Source organism: Neoarius graeffei, chromosome 5 (assembly GCF_027579695.1).
Source record: "Neoarius graeffei isolate fNeoGra1 chromosome 5, fNeoGra1.pri, whole genome shotgun sequence".
Lineage (NCBI taxonomy): Eukaryota > Metazoa > Chordata > Actinopteri > Siluriformes > Ariidae > Neoarius > Neoarius graeffei.
This window is the reverse complement of record NC_083573.1, coordinates 83,119,971-83,138,334: the sequence shown is the minus strand read 5'-3', so window position 1 is coordinate 83,138,334 and position 18,364 is coordinate 83,119,971. Positions and strand designations below refer to the sequence as shown.

The 18,364-nt window shown below is 42.6% G+C and overlaps 1 protein-coding gene across 5 annotated transcripts in view; it reads right to left on the bottom strand.

The window, feature by feature from the left end:
• The window catches only part of LOC132887095 (piezo-type mechanosensitive ion channel component 2), a 345,950-nt gene that overhangs the window by 51,605 nt on the left and 275,981 nt on the right, over positions 1 to 18,364 (bottom strand). For all 5 annotated transcript variants that reach the window (XM_060922465.1, XM_060922467.1, XM_060922466.1 and 2 more), the window contains 9 exons: positions 15,144 to 15,320; positions 14,803 to 14,925; positions 14,510 to 14,710; positions 14,130 to 14,334; positions 11,582 to 11,683; positions 11,322 to 11,487; positions 2,422 to 2,665; positions 1,155 to 1,251; positions 838 to 1,003 (listed from right to left, as the gene is read on the bottom strand). In XM_060922465.1, the coding sequence (XP_060778448.1) occupies positions 838 to 1,003; positions 1,155 to 1,251; positions 2,422 to 2,665; positions 11,322 to 11,487; positions 11,582 to 11,683; positions 14,130 to 14,334; positions 14,510 to 14,710; positions 14,803 to 14,925; positions 15,144 to 15,320 (1,481 nt within the window). The remainder of the gene's footprint in view (positions 1 to 837; positions 1,004 to 1,154; positions 1,252 to 2,421; positions 2,666 to 11,321; positions 11,488 to 11,581; positions 11,684 to 14,129; positions 14,335 to 14,509; positions 14,711 to 14,802; positions 14,926 to 15,143; positions 15,321 to 18,364) is intronic.

The window sequence follows — 18,364 nt, the reverse complement described above, 5'->3', positions numbered from 1 at the left end:
TGATTAGTTTAAAGTGATCGTCATTGAAAAGAACCGTGCTTTTCTTTCAAAAATATGGACATTTCAAAGTGACCCCAAACTTTTGAACGGTAGTGTATTTAACAGTTATTCCATGAAATCGAGTCGTACATGAGCTGATAGTCGACGAGACACGTAGCACCGAGTCGGCTGTAAGCCATGTATGATGAGGTTGAGTGGAATAACTGTTTTATTCTATCCACATTCACTGGATTTTGAGAAACAGAGCATTTTTATTTTTATCTTTTGCAAATTCGATAAATAAAAACCTTATACAAAACGTCCGACAAAATCATTTCCGCTTAGAATGTAAACAAACCGGTGAAATGACAGGAGCAATTTGTGAAAAATGCTGTAATAATAATTATTGGAAAATAAAAAAAAAAGATATGTTCTTAGCATCAAATACTTTCATTCCATATTTTGTTGCTTTTCTTTTTGTATTTTTTGGGGTTTTGTTTTCGAGTAGAGTTTCTATTTCGTCCTCGATTGGTTCAGCAACACGCTCTGCCATTTTGTTTTTCTCTACTCATGGTATATGAGCTGATATCCTAGTAGCAGAGTAGCCAATCAGAACGCGTGATTGCTCATATCCAGTGAATGTGGATAGAATAAATATATATTATAAATCTTAAATAACACTGGCATGTTTTGTGCTCGTTTGCTTGGCCTGCAATGACTTCCAGGAATGTACTGGAGTCAGAACAACACACTTCTATCAGTGTTAATTTATTAACTGCACTTTTCAAGAGTATTTCAATGTTCAGTACCTGAAATTTCACTGCCATAGTGTGTAGGTGTGTCTCTGTGTATGTGTACCTGGAGGCCAGAACCTGTGAAGAGCGGATATCAGCCACCACATGCAAGAAGTAGTAGCTCATGAAAACCCGTCTCTGCAACAGCAGGGAGGCAAAACAGATGCTGTCCCAGATGATTCCTGCTTCATCACTGGGCAGTTCACACTGTTTATTCGCCTGCTGTTCCGCTAATTAACAAGAGACAGAAAGAAGGATTTAATACATTCGTTATTTAACTGCATAATGACACAATAAGTACTGAAATCGAACTTTTTGTGACTATTACCGCAACAACTAATTGACTCAGAAAGCCTTTGCATGCTTTAGGTGATAACTTACGTCGTGAATAGCCCTTTATAGTGCATGCCAGACTGAACAGCTGGATGAGCCAGCAGTGATTCACCACCAAGGCTTTAATATATCCACAGGCAGCTATCTGAGAAGTGAGAGGACATGGAGCAGCGTCATTAAACTCATAAATCTGGAGCCGTGTGGCACAAGGAAATGTTGTTGAAAGCACAACACACACACACACACACACAGACACAAATAAAAAACACACATAATTTAACTGAACTGACCGCTGCAATTTTTTAATTTTTTAATGAATGTCAATGAAATCATATTTATGATATTTAAGTGCACTTTGTACTGGACCTTCTATACATGGGTCATTCTAGAATTCGGGGTGCATTTCATGTCTCTGAGATAAACCTTTTGTTATTTTCCACAAAAAAAATCTTTATTGAACCAGTTTTGAACAATAATGCAAATTATGAAACATTTTCACCAATAGCAATGCTTGATGTACATTTTAGACCCAATTTATCCATAAATGACCCCCCCCCATTATTGGCTGTCTTCAACTATGGATTCATCCATTCAACTCGAATACACAGGAAGTGATTCAGTCTAACAATCTGTTCTTCGGGGCTTATTCTATTAACTGTTATAAAATCAATTGCACAGAAAGTCTATTTTCTGTATTATGTGAAATTCCAGTAATAAAATAAAAAATATATACTTTTTATCTGTTCCAATGTTCTTGCCAACTCTGTTAATGCTGTTATAAAACCGCATAAAATCCACAAAGACTTAATACGCATGAAACCTGCACCGAGAGACGTCACTTCCTCTGGCGGGAAACTTCAGAAAGGTAGTGAGGGATGTTATGTTTCTTCTCTCATTAATTTGAACAAAATCTTGAGGATACACCAACAGTCTATTAATTATTCGTCAAATCTGTTATTGCGATATTGGAGTGAATCTCTCACTCATTTTTTAAAAACAATAATATGATTAAAATCCATAAAATCCTGTTTTTTTTTTTTCTGTTACATGCCATGTGGTAGCTAGTTTGAAGTTAGCATGTGGAGTTAAGACACAAAATGGTGGGAAATGTCAACTCTTATCATCGGTTCTGTTAACGGATTGCCCAGTTTAACGATAACAGAGTTGACGATGACTAACAGAGTCCACACTTGAAATGTACCCACAATTATAGAATGGGCCATATAAAACATCCAATTTAGATGATACTGGATGGTACTCAAGAGTCCATCACCTCCTTCTCTGAGATCCTTCTATATGAATATGGTTTACTCACAGAGAGGATGTTCTTCATGGTAATGACAAACACGTTGTATGCGATGAGGAAATCCCAGTAACGCAGAATGGTTTTAATTGGTTTGAGTAACAGCTCGCCACCAAAGAGCAAGAAGTAGAAACAGGCTACCAGGTAACCCATGCAGAAGATGCTGATGCGTGTGGTCCCCGTAATGAAGATGATGGTGAGGACGAACCAGAACAGATAGCTGAACATGATCACCTTCAGCATATCAAGATATGAGCTAAAAGAAACAGAGGGAGAGCAAAAGAGACACATATGGAAGATGGTATTTGTAGTAGACATACAGATGTTGATCTAGATTGCTTAATGAGCAAGCCAGCAAGAAACGCTTGCTGGGATGACATGAGAAAGAATCCAAGAGAAGAAACAGATTCCAATGGGAACCAATCCTCTTTTGGAGACACTCACTCACTCACTCACTCACTCACTCACTCACTCACTCACTCACTCACTCACTCACTAACTAATTAACTAACTCCTACACTACTATGATTTGTTTACTCATGACAATGATTATTAAGTGTGCAACTTTGCCAATGGAAAAGTTCACAATATTATTTTTGTTAGCTCTAAATTATTAGTTTATTACCTCACCCGGGATGGAGTCCACCAGGGGGCGAGGTATTGTTTTTGGCGGGGTTTCTTTGTTTCTTTGTTTTTTTGTTAACGATATTATGGGAAAACAACTGGACCAATGTTCATGAAACTTTCAGGATAGATGGGCATTGGTCTCAAATAGAACCTCCAACATTTTGACCTTGGTGATCAAAATCAAATCAATTGTTCCTTGCATGATGACTCAGTTTTCCTCAAAATTTCATCAAAATCCGTTTACTACTTCTTGAATTACTTTGGGAACAGGCAACCAACCAATCCACAAAACAAACAAACAAAAAGAGCCAAAAACATAACCTCATCCAACAAAGTTGGCGGAGGTAAAAATGAATCTTCCAGAAGTTGACCAGTGTGCCAATTATCTAGTGACTTCATTTATTGGAATCCTGTGTACATTTTTAATTCCTCTGACTTCAAATACACATACTTCTGTTTCGTACCTTTTTATCACACCAACACTTTCAAAGAATCATAGAATAAAAAAAAAAATCCAAAGCCCTTCCTCAGAAAACTATCAATAACTTCACCCTCACAATCATCACACCTTCTTACTCATTTGTTTAAACTGGCTGTAAGCAGCACAGAAAGTGCACACTTGGTACATTTCACATTTCCATACACTGATGAATGAGCTTGTCCAGAATCCAAGTAGGAATAGCTGCCACAAAACATGCCACACGATTGTGGATTTCTACTTATATGAGTAATGAGTTGTGAGTAAAGTTCATGTTGTAGACCTTATTGGGTTACAGGACACGGTGAACACCGACAAAGACTGGTGAAGTCATTACGGGTTGCACAAAGTAACTGAACATCTTGGAGTTATCTGATATGAGGCAGGAAAGAACAGAGCACTACTGAGGACTTTTTTCCTTTTCCATGAAAAAAAAGCCTCACTTTTGAACGTCAAAACAATATCGATATGATGAACGGGATCGCTGAAAAGTGTGATTTTATCTGATTTTTTATCTTGTACTCAATATAGTGTAGAACAACATCCCACATGTTTTTAGCTCATGTATGAGAAATCACAATCTAAATGTATGTCTTAAGGCACAGATCCAGAAATATACATGGGAAAATGAGAACTTATTCACAAAATCCAGGAGGATATGCCAAGAGGAGTCTAAATTTCTGTCTTAGTATTGCTGGACCTGATTGCAATATTTCACTATATTGACCAAAACATTTTAATAAACAAGCTTGAAAACACAGTTGGACAGACAAGTTATTGCCTAGTATAGATCACAAATGTAAATCAGACTATTATCAGTTTTAACATAATTACTATTACTAGTTCATTAACATAAATGGTGATTTTACAGAGCATGGTGTCCCACAGGGCTCTGTATTAGGTCCACTATAATGCGCTGTTTAGATCCAACCCCTTGATCATGTCATAAATGTTGCTGGCTTCTGCTTCTTCTCTGATAATGAGAAAAAATTTCCTTCTTCTAAATTCTGACAAGACTGTAATAGTTATGTGGGCTTGTAGGTCTACCTTTAGTAAGGTTGCTGATTTTGCCCTGGAGCTTGATGGTGTAACTCTAGATATTGCTTAGTCATCGAATTCCCATGTAAGTTTTAAAAATTTTATATATATATCTCATCATCTCTAGCCGCTTTATCCTTCTACAGGGTCGCAGGCAAGCTGGAGCCTATCCCAGCTGACTACGGGCGAAAGGCGGGGTACACCCTGGACAAGTCGCCAGGTCATCACAGGGCTGACACATAGATACAGACAACCATTCACACTCACACCTACGGTCAATTTAGAGTCACCAGTTAACCTAACCTGCATGTCTTTGGACTGTGGGGGAAACCGGAGCACCCGGAGGAAACCCACGCGGACACGGGGAGAACATGCAAACTCCACACAGAAAGGCCCTCGCCGGCCCCGGGGCTCGAACCCAGGACCTTCTTGCTGTGAGGCGACAGCACTAACCACTACACCACCGTGCCGCCATATATATATATATATATATATATATATTTCAGTAATACATTTTTTTTCTATCTTTCCCAATTTTCTTGTCAACTCTGTTAACTTTGTTATAAAACCGCATAAAATCCACAAAGACTTTTAATAATATGCATGACACCTGCACCGAGACACGTCACTTCCTCTGGCGGGAAACCTCAGAAAGCCAGTGAGGTATGTTATGTTTCTTCTCTCATTAATTTGAACAAAATCTTGAGGATACACCAACAGTCGATTAATTATTCGTCAAATCTGTTATTTGTGTTTGAATGATCCTAGGAGCTATGTTGTCGGGGGCATTATGCCCCTGTCAGGGTTTCCCAAGGCAGACAGGTCCTAGGTGACAGGCCAGACTAAGAGCAGTTCACCAAAACCCCTATGGAGAGAAATCCGAGGACCGTGACGTCGCCCGGGATGACGCAGCCGGGGCCCCACCCTGGAGCCAGGCCCGGGGTTGGGGCTCGTATGCGAGCGCTTGGTGGCCGGGCCTTTGCCCATGGGGCCCGGCCGGGCTCAGCCCGAAGAGGTGACGTGGGCCCGACCTCCTGTGGGTTCACCACCCACAGAGGTAGCAGTAGGGGACTGGTGCAATGTGGATTGGGTGGCAGTCGAAGGCAGGGGCCTCGACGACCTGATCCCCGGACACAGCGGCTGGCTGTTGGGACATGGAATGTCACTTCGCTGGGGGGGAAAGAGCCTGAGCTTGTGCGGGAGGTTGAGAGGTACCGACTAGAGATAGTCGGGCTCGCCTCCACGCACAGCTTGGGCTCTGGAACCCAGCTCCTCGAGAGGGGCTGGACTCTCCACTTCTCTGGAGTCGCCCGTGGTGAGCGGCGGCGGGCTGGTGTGGGCTTGCTTATAGCTCCCCAGCTCAGCCGCCATGTGTTGGAGTTTACCCCAGTGAACGAGAGGGTCGCCTCGCTGCGCCTTCGGATTCGGGAGAGGGCTCTTGCTGTTGTTTGTGCCTATGGCCCAAATAGCAGTATAGAGTATCCGGCCTTCTTGGAGTCCCTGGGAGAGGTACTGAGGAGTGCTCAGACTGGGGACTCCATTGTGTTACTGGGGGACTTCAATGCTCACGTGGGAGATGACAGTGACACCTGGAGGGGCGTGGTTGGGAGGAACGGCCTCCCCGATCTGAACCCGAGTGGTGTTTTGTTATTGGACTTCTGTGCTAGTCACGGTTTGTCCATAACGAACACCATGTTCGAGCATAGGGGTGTCCATAAGTGCACGTGGCACCAGGACACCTTAGGTCGGAGGTCAATGATAGACTTTGTAGTCGTTTCATCTGATCTCCGGCCCTATGTCTTGGACACTCGGGTGAAGAGAGGGGCTGAGCTGTCAACTGATCACCACCTGGTGGTGAGTTGGATCCGCTGGCGGAGGAGGAAGCTGGACAGACCTGGCAGGCCCAAATGTATGGTGAGGGTCTGCTGGGAACGTCTGGCCGAGCACTCTGTCGGGGAGGTCTTTAACTCCCACCTCCGGGAGAGCTTTTCCCAGCTTCCGAGGGAGGCGGGGGACATTGAGTCTGAGTGGACCATGTTCTCTACCTCCATTGTGGACGCAGCTGTTCGGAGCTGTGGCCGCAAGGTCTCCGGTGCCTGTCGTGGCGGCAATCCCCGAACCCGATGGTGGACACCAGAAGTAAGGGATGCCGTCAAGCTGAAGAAGGAGTCCTATCGGGCCATGTTAACCTCCAGGACTCCCGAGGCAGCTGACGGGTATCGGCAGGCCAGGCGTGCTGCAGCTCGGGCAGTTGCGGAAGCAAAAACTCGGAACTGGGAGGAGTTCGGGGAGGCCATGGAGAAGGACTATCGGTCGGCCTCGAAGAAATTCTGGCAAACCGTCCGGCGCCTCAGGAGGGGGAAGCAGTACTCTGCCAACACTGTTTACAGTGCGGGTGGGGAGCTGTTGACCTCGACTGGGGACATTGTCGGGCGGTGGAAGGAATACTTTGAGGATCTCCTCAATCCCACCGTCATGTCTTCCACTGAGGAGACTGAGGCTGATGACTCAGAGGTGGACTCGTCCATTACCCAAGCTGAAGTCACTGAGGTGGTTTGCAAGCTCCTCGGTGGCAAGGCACCGGGGGTGGATGAGATCCGCCCTGAGTATCTCAAGTCTCTGGATGTTGTGGGGCTGTCTTGGTTGACACGCCTCTGCAACATCGCGTGGCGGTCAGGGACAGTGCCTCTGGAGTGGCAGACTGGGGTGGTGGTCCCTCTTTTTAAGAAAGGGGACCGGAGAGTGTGCCCCAATTATAGGGGAATCACACTTCTCAGCCTCCCAGGGAAGGTTTACTCCAGGGTACTGGAGAGGAGAATTCGACCAATAGTCGAACCTCGGATCCAGGAGGAACAATGCGGTTTTCGTCCTGGTCGCGGAACACTGGACCAGCTCTATACCCTTCATAGGGTGCTCGAGGGTTCATGGGAGTTTACCCAACCAGTCCACATGTGCTTTGTGGATCTGGAGAAGGCATTCGACCGTGTCCCCCGTAGTATTCTGTGGGGGGTGCTTCGGGAGTATGGGGTTCGGGGCTCTTTGCTAAGGGCTGTCCGGTCCCTGTACGAACGGAGCAGGAGTCTGGTTCGCATTGCCGGCAGTAAGTCAGACCTGTTCCCAGTGCATGTTGGACTCCGGCAGGGCTGCCCTTTGTCACCGGTTCTGTTCATAATTTTTATGGACAGAATTTCTAGGCGCAGCCAGGGGCCAGAAGGAATCCTGTTTGGGAACCACAGGATTTCATCTCTGCTTTTTGCGGATGATGTTGTCCTGTTGGCTTCTTCAAACCAGGACCTTCAGCATGCACTGGGGCGGTTTGCAGTCGAGTGTGAAGCGGCTGGGATGAGAATCAGCACCTCCAAGTCCGAGGCCATGGTTCTCGACCGGAAAAGGGTGGCTTGCCCTCTCCAGGTTGGTGGAGAAGTTCTGCCTCAAGTGGAGGAGTTTAAGTATCTCGGGATCTTGTTCACGAGTGAGGGAAGGATGGAGCGTGAGATCGACAGGCGGATCGGTGCAGCCTCCGCAGTGATGCGGTCGCTTTACCGGTCCGTTGTGGTGAAGAAGGAGCTGAGCCAAAAGGCGAAGCTCTCAATTTACCGGTCGATCTACGTTCCGACTCTCACCTATGGTCATGAGCTTTGGGTAATGACCGAAAGGACAAGATCGCGGATACAAGCGGCCGAAATGAGTTTCCTTCGCAGGGTGGCTGGGCGCTCCCTTAGAGATAGGGTGAGAAGCACAGTCACTCGGGAGGAGCTCGGAGTAGAGCCGCTGCTGCTCCACATCGAGAGGAATCAGCTGAGGTGGCTCGGGCATCTTTTTCGGATGCCTCCTGGACGCCTCCCTGGGGAGGTGTTCCAGGCATGTCCCCCCGGGAGGAGGCCCCGGGGAAGACCCAGGACACGCTGGAGGGACTATGTCTCTCGGCTGGCCTGGGAACGCCTCGGTGTTCTTCCCGAGGAGCTGGCCGAGGTGTCTGGGGAAAGGGAAGTTTGGGCTTCCCTGCTTAGACTGCTGCCTCCGCGACCCGGTCCCGGATAAAGCGGAAGAAGACGAGACGAGACGAGACGAGACAAATCTGTTATTGCGATATTGGAGTGAATCTCTCACTCATTTTTGAAAAGCGATAATATGATTAAAATCTATAAAATTCAGTTTTTTCTGTTACATGCCATGTGGTAGCTAGTTTGAGGTTAGCATGTGGAGTTAAGACACAAAATGGTGGGAAATGTCAACTTTGTTATCGTCGATTCTGTTAACGGGTTGTCCAGTTTAACGATAACAGAAGTTGACGATGACCCACAGAGTCCACACTTGAAATGTACCCGCAATTATAGAATGGGCCATATATAATAATATGTAAATGTATATAATATATTGTGATCATCTGAGACATATCCAAAATGAGACATATGTTACATGACGCTGTTCATGGCATGCTTTCATAACATCTAAACTAGACTACTGTAACATGTTGCTGGTTCGCTGCCCTGCTGCCTCTTTAAGGAGGAAAAATTTTACCAGGAAAAGAAAGTCAAAACACATTACTCTATTACTCTGTGAATGTTTTAGCTCTGGATATATCATGGTGATCCTCTGAAACTGTAGACCTAGTTTTAGGGTCAGATTTGCTAACAGTCTGAAGCATGTGCAAACACTCTTTTGGCATTAAAAAATAACCTACTGTCAGGATTTACTAAAGCCGTGCAGTGAAAAGTCAGTGTGGACAAAGTTATTTTTGCGGCTGACCTCATTGCATATGTATTTGTAGGAGGTTTCCTTTGTTTGGTAAGGTTAAGCTAATATCTCATCTCATCTCATTATCTCTAGCCGCTTTATCCTTCTACAGGGTCGCAGGCAAGCTGGAGCCTATCCCAGCTAACTATGGGCGAAAGGCGGGGTACACCCTGGACAAGTCGCCAGGTCATCACAGGGCTGACACATAGACACAGACAACCATTCACACTCACATTCACACCTACGCTCAATTTAGAGTCACCAGTTAACCTAACCTGCATGTCTTTGGACTGTGGGGGAAACCGGAGCACCCGGAGGAAACCCATGTGGACACGGGGAGAACATGCAAACTCCACACAGAAAGGCCCTCGCCGGCCCCGGGGCTCGAACCCAGGACCTTCTTGCTGTGAGGTGACAGCGCTAACCACTACACCACCGTGCCGCCCGTTAAGCTAATATTTTCTACTCAAAATATACCTTGTTTATGTGCTTGCGGAAGTCCCACTGCACACTCAGAAATGAGGCACAAAAAAAGAGCTCATGGTAGAATGGACAGAATTCCAGAATGCCAGAGGAAGATGTTACTAGTACATATCGATTGCCAAGGCACATTATTCTGTACCTGTTTTAGGCTGTTCTTGGTAGATTGTGTTGGTCATTATTAAAATGAACTGACTGCATCTGCGTTCATTAATTTGCACATTGCTGGTAGAAGACCTGCAGAAATAGTCACTCCTATTAGCGCATTTTTTAATTGCGACTTCATGCTAGTTTGGAATGCTTCGTAAATCTGGGGTGGCACAGTGGTGCAGTGTTCACCTTCTTGAACTTTTGCAATTGAAATGGACATCACCACCTAATACCCTCCTTTATGGGTGGCATGGTGGTGTACTGTTAGCACTGCTGCCTCACAGCAAGAAGGTTCTGGGTTTGAACCTCAAGGCCATCAGGGGCCTTTCTGTGTGGAGTCTGCATGTTCTCACCATGCCTGCGTGGGTTTCCTCCCACAGTCCAAAGACATGCAGTTAGGTTAATTGGCTACTCGAAATTGCCCACAGGTCTGAATGGTTGAAAGGAGAAAACCTCTATAATCCAGTAGAAGGCAACAGGAAATTGTACTGTAATTCTCCCCTAGAAACTTTGATGGCTGGAAGAAAAAGTCGTCAGAGCTGCCATGTTACTGCAGTGATATGCCAAATAGAGAGAGATTTTGCTATAATGGATTTAATGGTGCTCCCTGGGATATTCAAAGTTTGGGATATTTTTTATAACCCAACCCTGATCTATACTTCTCCACAACTTTGTCTCTGACCTGTCTGGAGTGTTCCTTGGTTTTCATGTTGCTTGCTTAGTAGTGTTGCAGAGTCGGGGTCCTTCCAGAACAGGTTGATTTATAGACATCATGTGACAGATCATGTGACACTTTGATTGCACACAGGTGGATCTTAATCAACTAATTATGTGACTTATGAAGTGAATTGGTTGGACCAGCTCTTATTTAGGGGTTTCATATGAAAGGGGGTGAATACCTATGCACACTCCAAATTTCTGTTTTTTCATCTTAATTATTGTTTGTGTCACAATTTAAAAAAAAAACAATCTGCACCTTTAAAGTGGTAGGCATGTTGTGTAAATCAAATGGTGCTAACCCTCCAAAAATCCATTTTAATTCCAGCTTGTAATGCGACAAAACAGGACAAACACCAAGGGGGATAAATACTTTTGCAAGGCACTGTAAAGTACTTTGAAATGAATTGTGCTTAATAATATACATAACAACAACTCTTTCTATCTTCTTATTATTCTTATTATCATTATTACATAATTGTTTGGCCGCCTACTTTATCCTACTGTAATATATTTATTAGTTAGCAGTACAAACTGAATCTGAATCTTGACTAGAGACGAACATATCAAGAAGCACTTCATTTCACTCTCTATTGGAAAATGTAGGAGCTTATTATTCTCAGTACAGGATACGAGAATGAGGGACGTACAGAGTGAGTGACTAGTCTGATCACTGCAGGATTACCGGCAATGGATGAAATCAGGGACAGGGTTATGTTGACTGAAGGTGGCAGCGTCCAAATCTCTGCAGATCTCCACATTATCACCAGCCAGGAGACGTACTGCAGGATCGTTCTCCTCATCAAACACATGTCTCTGCAGCGATGCACACAGCAGCAACATGAAATCATCTACAAATGGACAGAGATATAGATTAGAATGGAGATGGCGCATTGATCAGGTCTTAGAGAAAACCTTACATGTTCTGTGCATGTCAGCACTCACAGAGGAGGAAGAGAGGGTTGGGTCTGGTATGGAAGTCAGGCAGGTAGAGCCACTTGACCACATTGGAGTCCATGCTGGATGAGGGACGTCTCCATGGATAGTCTGAACCACGGTAGAGACAGAAACAGAATTAGCTGACTGTGCAGCACATTAGCCCATGTTTTCTGTTCTCACTCAGTTGCTATTTTTTGGTCAGAAATAAACATGCATGAATGGACTTTGGTCAAGCAGTGTATCAAGGAGCAGTGAAATCCCAAACCCATGTTACCACAATTGAGGCTCTGGTTTAGAGCAGACACAAAAACAAATCAGTACTTTCCTGACTTTAAGAGAAATATTAAAAATCCTTTCCTATTTATCACAACTGTTTCTTGTAAATGTGAATCAGACAGCTGACAGAATTTAAACTGGACCTAATCTGATTATTCTCTCCACATTCACTGGATATGAGCAATCGCGTGCTCTGATTGGCTACTCTACTACTAGGCTATCAGCTCATATACCGTGAGTAGAGAAAAACAAAATGGCAGAGCGTGTTGCTGAACCAACCGAGGATGAGAGAAAAACTCTACTCGAAAACAAAACCAAAAAATTATCAAGTATTTAAAAGAAACAGAAATGGCTAAAAAAACATAGTATTTTTTCCCCTCAATATCGCCTGTTCCACACTCCAGCCCAGTTGGTGGCAGTAATGCACAGGGATGAGAATGGGACATTTAAAAAAACTCTGAAATGTCTGCCAACTTTCCCACATAAAATATATATATATATATATATATATATATATATATATATATATATATATATATGAATGTTTTCAAATTCAATGATGGTTTAAAACGTTTATAAACTTTAAGATAACAAATCCCTACAGATATAATTTTATATATATATATATATCGTGAGTGATAATGGAGGTAACCGTAACGATATATTAGATTCCTCCTGACTCTATCTTTGACAATTTAAGTACAACGTACCTTTGTGCTTTTTTGTTTTGATGTGCTCCTGGATGTTTCTAGCTCCTCTGTTTCCATAATTGATCATATCTGAGCACAGAATACACAGAACCTTTCCCGGCATGTCCACTTTTCGGATATATTCCATCAGGCACGTCGTCACAGTTTGTGTCCCTATCTGCACGGTAACGCTACTATCGAGCCATGCCCATCGGAAACAATTCTTTATCCCGTTCGATTTATCGATTTCCCTGGCACGATCCTCATTTTTGCGGTCCAAAACTTTCGCCATATTGGCGAAGTAACTTTGAAAACTAACCAAAATAACTAGAACTTAAGAAGTGATCAAAACCGTATACGTATAGCTTGTTTCTCCGTGAATTGTAGAAGTGAGATGAAACTAGCGCCAAAACGTTGCCGGAAATCGTCGTGAGTTGTCGTTAGCATAAATATTGAAGAAAGCAATGACGATTTCCGTTATCACAGCTGCAACTAATTTTGCGATGAGCGTTGCCGAAAGATGCTGGCGGGCGGTCGGGCGGTCCTGCCTGCTTGTGCCACCACAAGCCTTGCCTCGCTCGTTTAAACGTTTCACAAAAATGACATTTTCAGTGGGAAAAACTCGGAATTCCGCAGATCCGCGGAAAATTCTCATCCCTGAATGCACCTTTAAGTTGGTTTTCCAAACACCAAAAAACCCTAAAGAAGAAGAACCCCCCCTCCAAAAAAAAAGGAACAAAATATGGAATGAAAGTATTTGATGGTAAGCGCGTATCCTTTTTTTTTAATTTTCCAAGAATTATTATTACAGCATTTTTCACAAATTGCTCCTGTCATTTTGCCGGTTTGTTTACATTCTAAGCGGAAATGATTTTGTCGGACGTTTTGTATAAAGTTTTTATTTATTGAATTTGCAAAAAATAAAAATAAAAATGCTCTGTTTCTCAAAATCCAGTGACTGTGGATAGAATAAAAAAGTTATTCCACTCAATTTCATCACACATGGCTTATAGCCAACTCAGCACTCCGCACGTCGTCGGCTATCAGCTCATGTATGACACGATTTCGTGGAATAACTGTTAAATATACTCAAAATATCACATGATCTTATTATACTGTATGTATAAGTGTTGCCATGTCATAGCTCCAAGGTCCCTGGAGATCATATGTTCTCTCCATGTTCTCTTGGGATCACTCTAGGTTCTCTGGCTTCCTGCCATTTCCCAAAAATATGCTGGTGGATGGATTGGCAAAGCTAAATTGCCCATATATATATATATATATATATATATATATATATATATATATATATATATATATATATATATGAATGAGTCTGTAAATGTGTGTTTGTGTGCATGAGGCTCTGATCTGACACTGACCAGGATAAAGCAGTTACTGAAGATGAATGAATGGGCAGATAATGCAGTGATCCCATGCAGTGTACCCTTGAGTATGTTGTCACTGATGTAATTCAGCAGCCAATATATACAGGAGCTTGATAGTTAAAGTAACTATTATCTTATAATTGTTTTAAAAATATTTATCAACCTGAGCTACTACTAAGGGGCCAGGTGTTGCCCTCTGACCTGAGCAGGCTGCCGGTGGGATACCAATGCATATCAGGTACTGGTAGGTAAGCATGCAGGCCAGGAAGCAGCAGTATTTGGGCCAGACCCCAGCGATGGCCTTCCTCCTGCGCTGGTACAGCACTGCAATCAACCCGAACGCATGTAGCATTGCACAAAAATCCATCCGCTGACCAATGACGTTCACGGCTAGCAGGAAGCAGGTCTAGAGGAAGGAGGATTCTTATTTAGGCTACAAACATAGAAAAGTTCTCTAGTCAAACATCACAATACTATGAGTATATTTCTACAGTCAAGTACGCCTACCAAAAGAACAAATAAAGTAATACAGAATGATTCCCCCATATAGAAACTCATATAATGATGCAGATATGTAGTACCTCTAAGCCGAACTTGTAGAAGAAGTAGTTGATAAAATACTTGGCACAATTAATGATGCCATCGTCCAGGTGTTGGCGTGTGATGTTGTGGAAGATTGTTCTAGTGACAGGAGCAGTCAGGTTGTTTTTCATACGGTAAAAATCTTGGTGCCGGTAGACAGTTACTTCAAATGCCAGTAGCGCTAACATCAACAAGTTATTCTAGACAGAAAGACACATGTAAAAGTCAAACATATTAAAGAAAATAAAACAGCATACATAGCTGTCTGTTTGTGGTTTTACGCTAAGCCTACCCTTAAATTCTCCAGTAATGGAGAGAACTTCTTGAGACCGACCCAGTTGGCAGGGTCTATTGGGCTGCTGTAGAGAACAGACCTGGCCATGTCCAACCTCTGAACATCTGTATAGTTATCCGGCTGAGATACAAAGCGAGAGGATGAGTAAATGGAGGATGAGAATATGGTACAATATAAGAAATTAGCTGTAATGAGATTTGATGAGATTAAACACACCACACAGCATTTCATTTCTACTTACAAGGGTTTACTTTCACTTCATGAAGTGGTTTTTTTGAGTGTTTGTATACTATATACATGCCTTCATTCTGTGTGTGTGTGTGTGATTTGTATCTCACCATGATGCAGGTTTTGGAGTATGTGGCAGGCTGGATGGAGGTGAGCTGGTAGAGCATTTTGCACACAATAATGACGCAGGTCCAAACAGTGCATGCGCTGGAGGCCAGAGGGCGAAACTGGTTGAAGGGCAGAGCGAAAGCCCAACTCACCAAGAAAACATAATTAAACAGAGACACCTGGAAACACAACACCGAGCTCATTACACACTTACTGACAACCTTCTTATATCATAAACCCTACCAATTAGCCATTTATACAGTTATATTTAACAGTTATTCCACGAAATTGAGTCGTACATGAGCTGATAGCCGACAAGGCACGTAGTAAGTTAGCTATAAGCCATGTACGACAAGCTTGAGCGGAATAACTGTTTTATTCTATCCACATTCACTGGAGTTTGAGAAACAGAGCTTTTTTATTTTTATTTTTTGCAAATTTGATAAATAAAAACTTTATTAAAAACGTCCGACAAAATCATTTCCACTTAGGCGGACTTCTTAAAAACCTATCGATGGCTGCACGAATTAACTTTAGGGTTGTTTTTTTTAATAGAAAGTGCCGTCTTGCTGTCGTGCCGAGGTATAGAATAGCTTTAGATATTTCAGTTCTGTAATTTTCAAACTTCTTTGAGCTTTTGAACCAGTCTAAAAATTTTCAGCAAATTTTAATGCTTAAAGGAGATATGCAGAACCATGGCCTCACTTTTGGTTTATAAACGCCTTGAGACCTCAAGAATGGCATAGGAATAGTTTTAAGCGTTAACAATAAATCCAATATAGTAATTTTTATGATTAAAATTGATTCATATAGGTAGCGGTCTGAGTGAATGACCTTGACATCTGTGACGTCACAGCAGGAAGGCTATCGGTCTCATCGCCATTTCCGCTATACTAAAACACAGAGCTGACTGCAACTCCGATCCTCCATTTTGAGCTAATTTATCGCCATGCTATGTGGCCGGTGCAGCAACACGACAGAAGGTGGAATTATGTTGCATTCATGGCCCAAGAATGTTCAAACTGCAAAGATTTGGACGCGTTTTGCTAGAAATTCACGGATTGGGCGCCTATGAAGTGGTCTCTCCTCTGCTCTGCACATTTTACTGAAGACTTGTACAAGACCTCTGATCTGTTGGAGCGTTGGCTATAAGCCCGTATTGAAAGAGAGTGCAATATCAACAATTAAAGGAAAAGAAAACTACAAGAAAAGGAAAGTAAGTTCAGTTGCACCAGTTCTCCCGGAGTGTGAGCCGAGCAGTAATGGTGGAGTACTCAGTATGGAGAAAATGGAGAATGAGTGAACAAGTCATCAGATTTCTCTGCTGGATATGCTTGCCTCAGCAGCAATATCTCGCCCTTACATGGAAGAAGCGAATAAACGAAGAACTGAAAGTCAGATTGTTTCAAAACAATCGGCCACAAGCTCGGCCTTCAAGAAACGAGAACACAGATGGGCAAGATCCGACTCTCATTTGTTTACCTGCATTTAGATTAATACATGTAATTTGTGTTGTGTATTTAAGTTACTGGTATAAGATTATTTAATTTGCTTCAGAATGTGATCGTCTCAGTTCATCTGATTATTTAATTAGCCTTTTACGTTTTATCAGTGAAAATGCATGAATGTGCATGTATGTTGCATAAGTTATAACACCCATCCTGTTTTAATGAGAGTCACATGAGACTGTCAGTTCAATTCCATCCAATTCTCTAGATGACTCTGTTCTTTGGACTTATTTCGTAAGGTGGGGTCTCCGTGGCCAACGTGTTACTATCGGATTCATTTTCCAATGGTTCGAACTGATACAGTTCTACGTGTATAGCAGTAGCATGTACACACATTCCAATTTCAGGACTATCACAGTCAGATGTATTACTATCAGGAATCCAAAGAATCTCCAATAAATCTGAACAAAGAGGCCATTGCAACCACTCTCGCCTGCCAAGTCTGGCTTTGGTCTGTAGCTGTCAAAGGCCTCGGCCTTAAAACCGGTTACCGCTGTGACGTCACCCACTCAGGGCTGGCTGGCTCAGCGGGGCAGCTCAAATGCCAACTTTGCGGTCAATTTTAACCCTCAAAAAATATATATTTTTTATTCCCAATTATGCAGCATACAAGAATCAAGGATGGAGATACTATCCACTCAGAAATTTATTTAAAAATAAAGGTTCTGTGTATCTCCTTTAAAGTTGAAGAATGCAAACAATCCGGCGAAATGACAGGAGCAATTTGTGAAAAATGCTACAATAATAATTCTTGAAAAATAAAAAAAGATACATTCTTACTATCAAATATTTTCATTCCATATTTTGTTGCTTTTTTGTATTTTTTGGGGTTTTGTTTTTGAGTAGAGTTTTTATTTCGTCCTCGGTTGGTTCAGCAACACGCTCCGCCATTTTGTTTTTCTCTACTCACGGTATATGAGCTGATATCCTAGTAGTAGAGTAGCCAATCAGAGCACGCAATTGCTCATATCCAGTGAATGTGGCTAGAATAATCAGAGTTATCTAGAGTTATTGCTGGTTGGCTGAGCTACAAGATGAGTTATATACAGGGTATACAAAAAGTCAGGAACCAATGGGACCAAGTATAATATTTTTGTCTCATTTGTTTAACTGGGTTCTCTTTACCTACTTTTAGGACTTGTGTGAAAATCTGATGATGTTTTAGGTCATATTTATGCAGATATATATTCAACGAAGAAAATCATTGACATTGTGAAACTCTTTTTAAAGAGACATTTGTTTAATATTTTTGAAGAAGTCTCCAGCATAGGTGTTTTGTAATAGTCAGAGGTAAAAGTATAACTTTTAGTTTTCCAGCATAGGAAAGCCCTCAAAATGCAGCATCTTCTTGAGTCAATCTCACAAAAACAGTGCAAAACTGTAGATGGCTCCACCACTTGGGACACCATAAAGTTTTTCATTAATTTGGAAACTTCGGCGTCAATATGCATCACAAGTCCCAGAAAGAATACAATTATCTCCCTGCCTACACCCACACAGAATATAAACACTGATAACTTTCACTCCAGGTCTACAAAAACCCAAATGTAATGATCCAGATCAAGTATGTATAGAGCTACAGAAGATCAGTACGTAGCATTGTTCAGGTTCAAAGTGAGAGTATTGGATCACTAGTGGCTAGTATTAGACCCATGAGCTGCATGTAACCCATAAGTCCGAGTCAGGTCCCATCCATTCAGGAAACTCTCTTTATA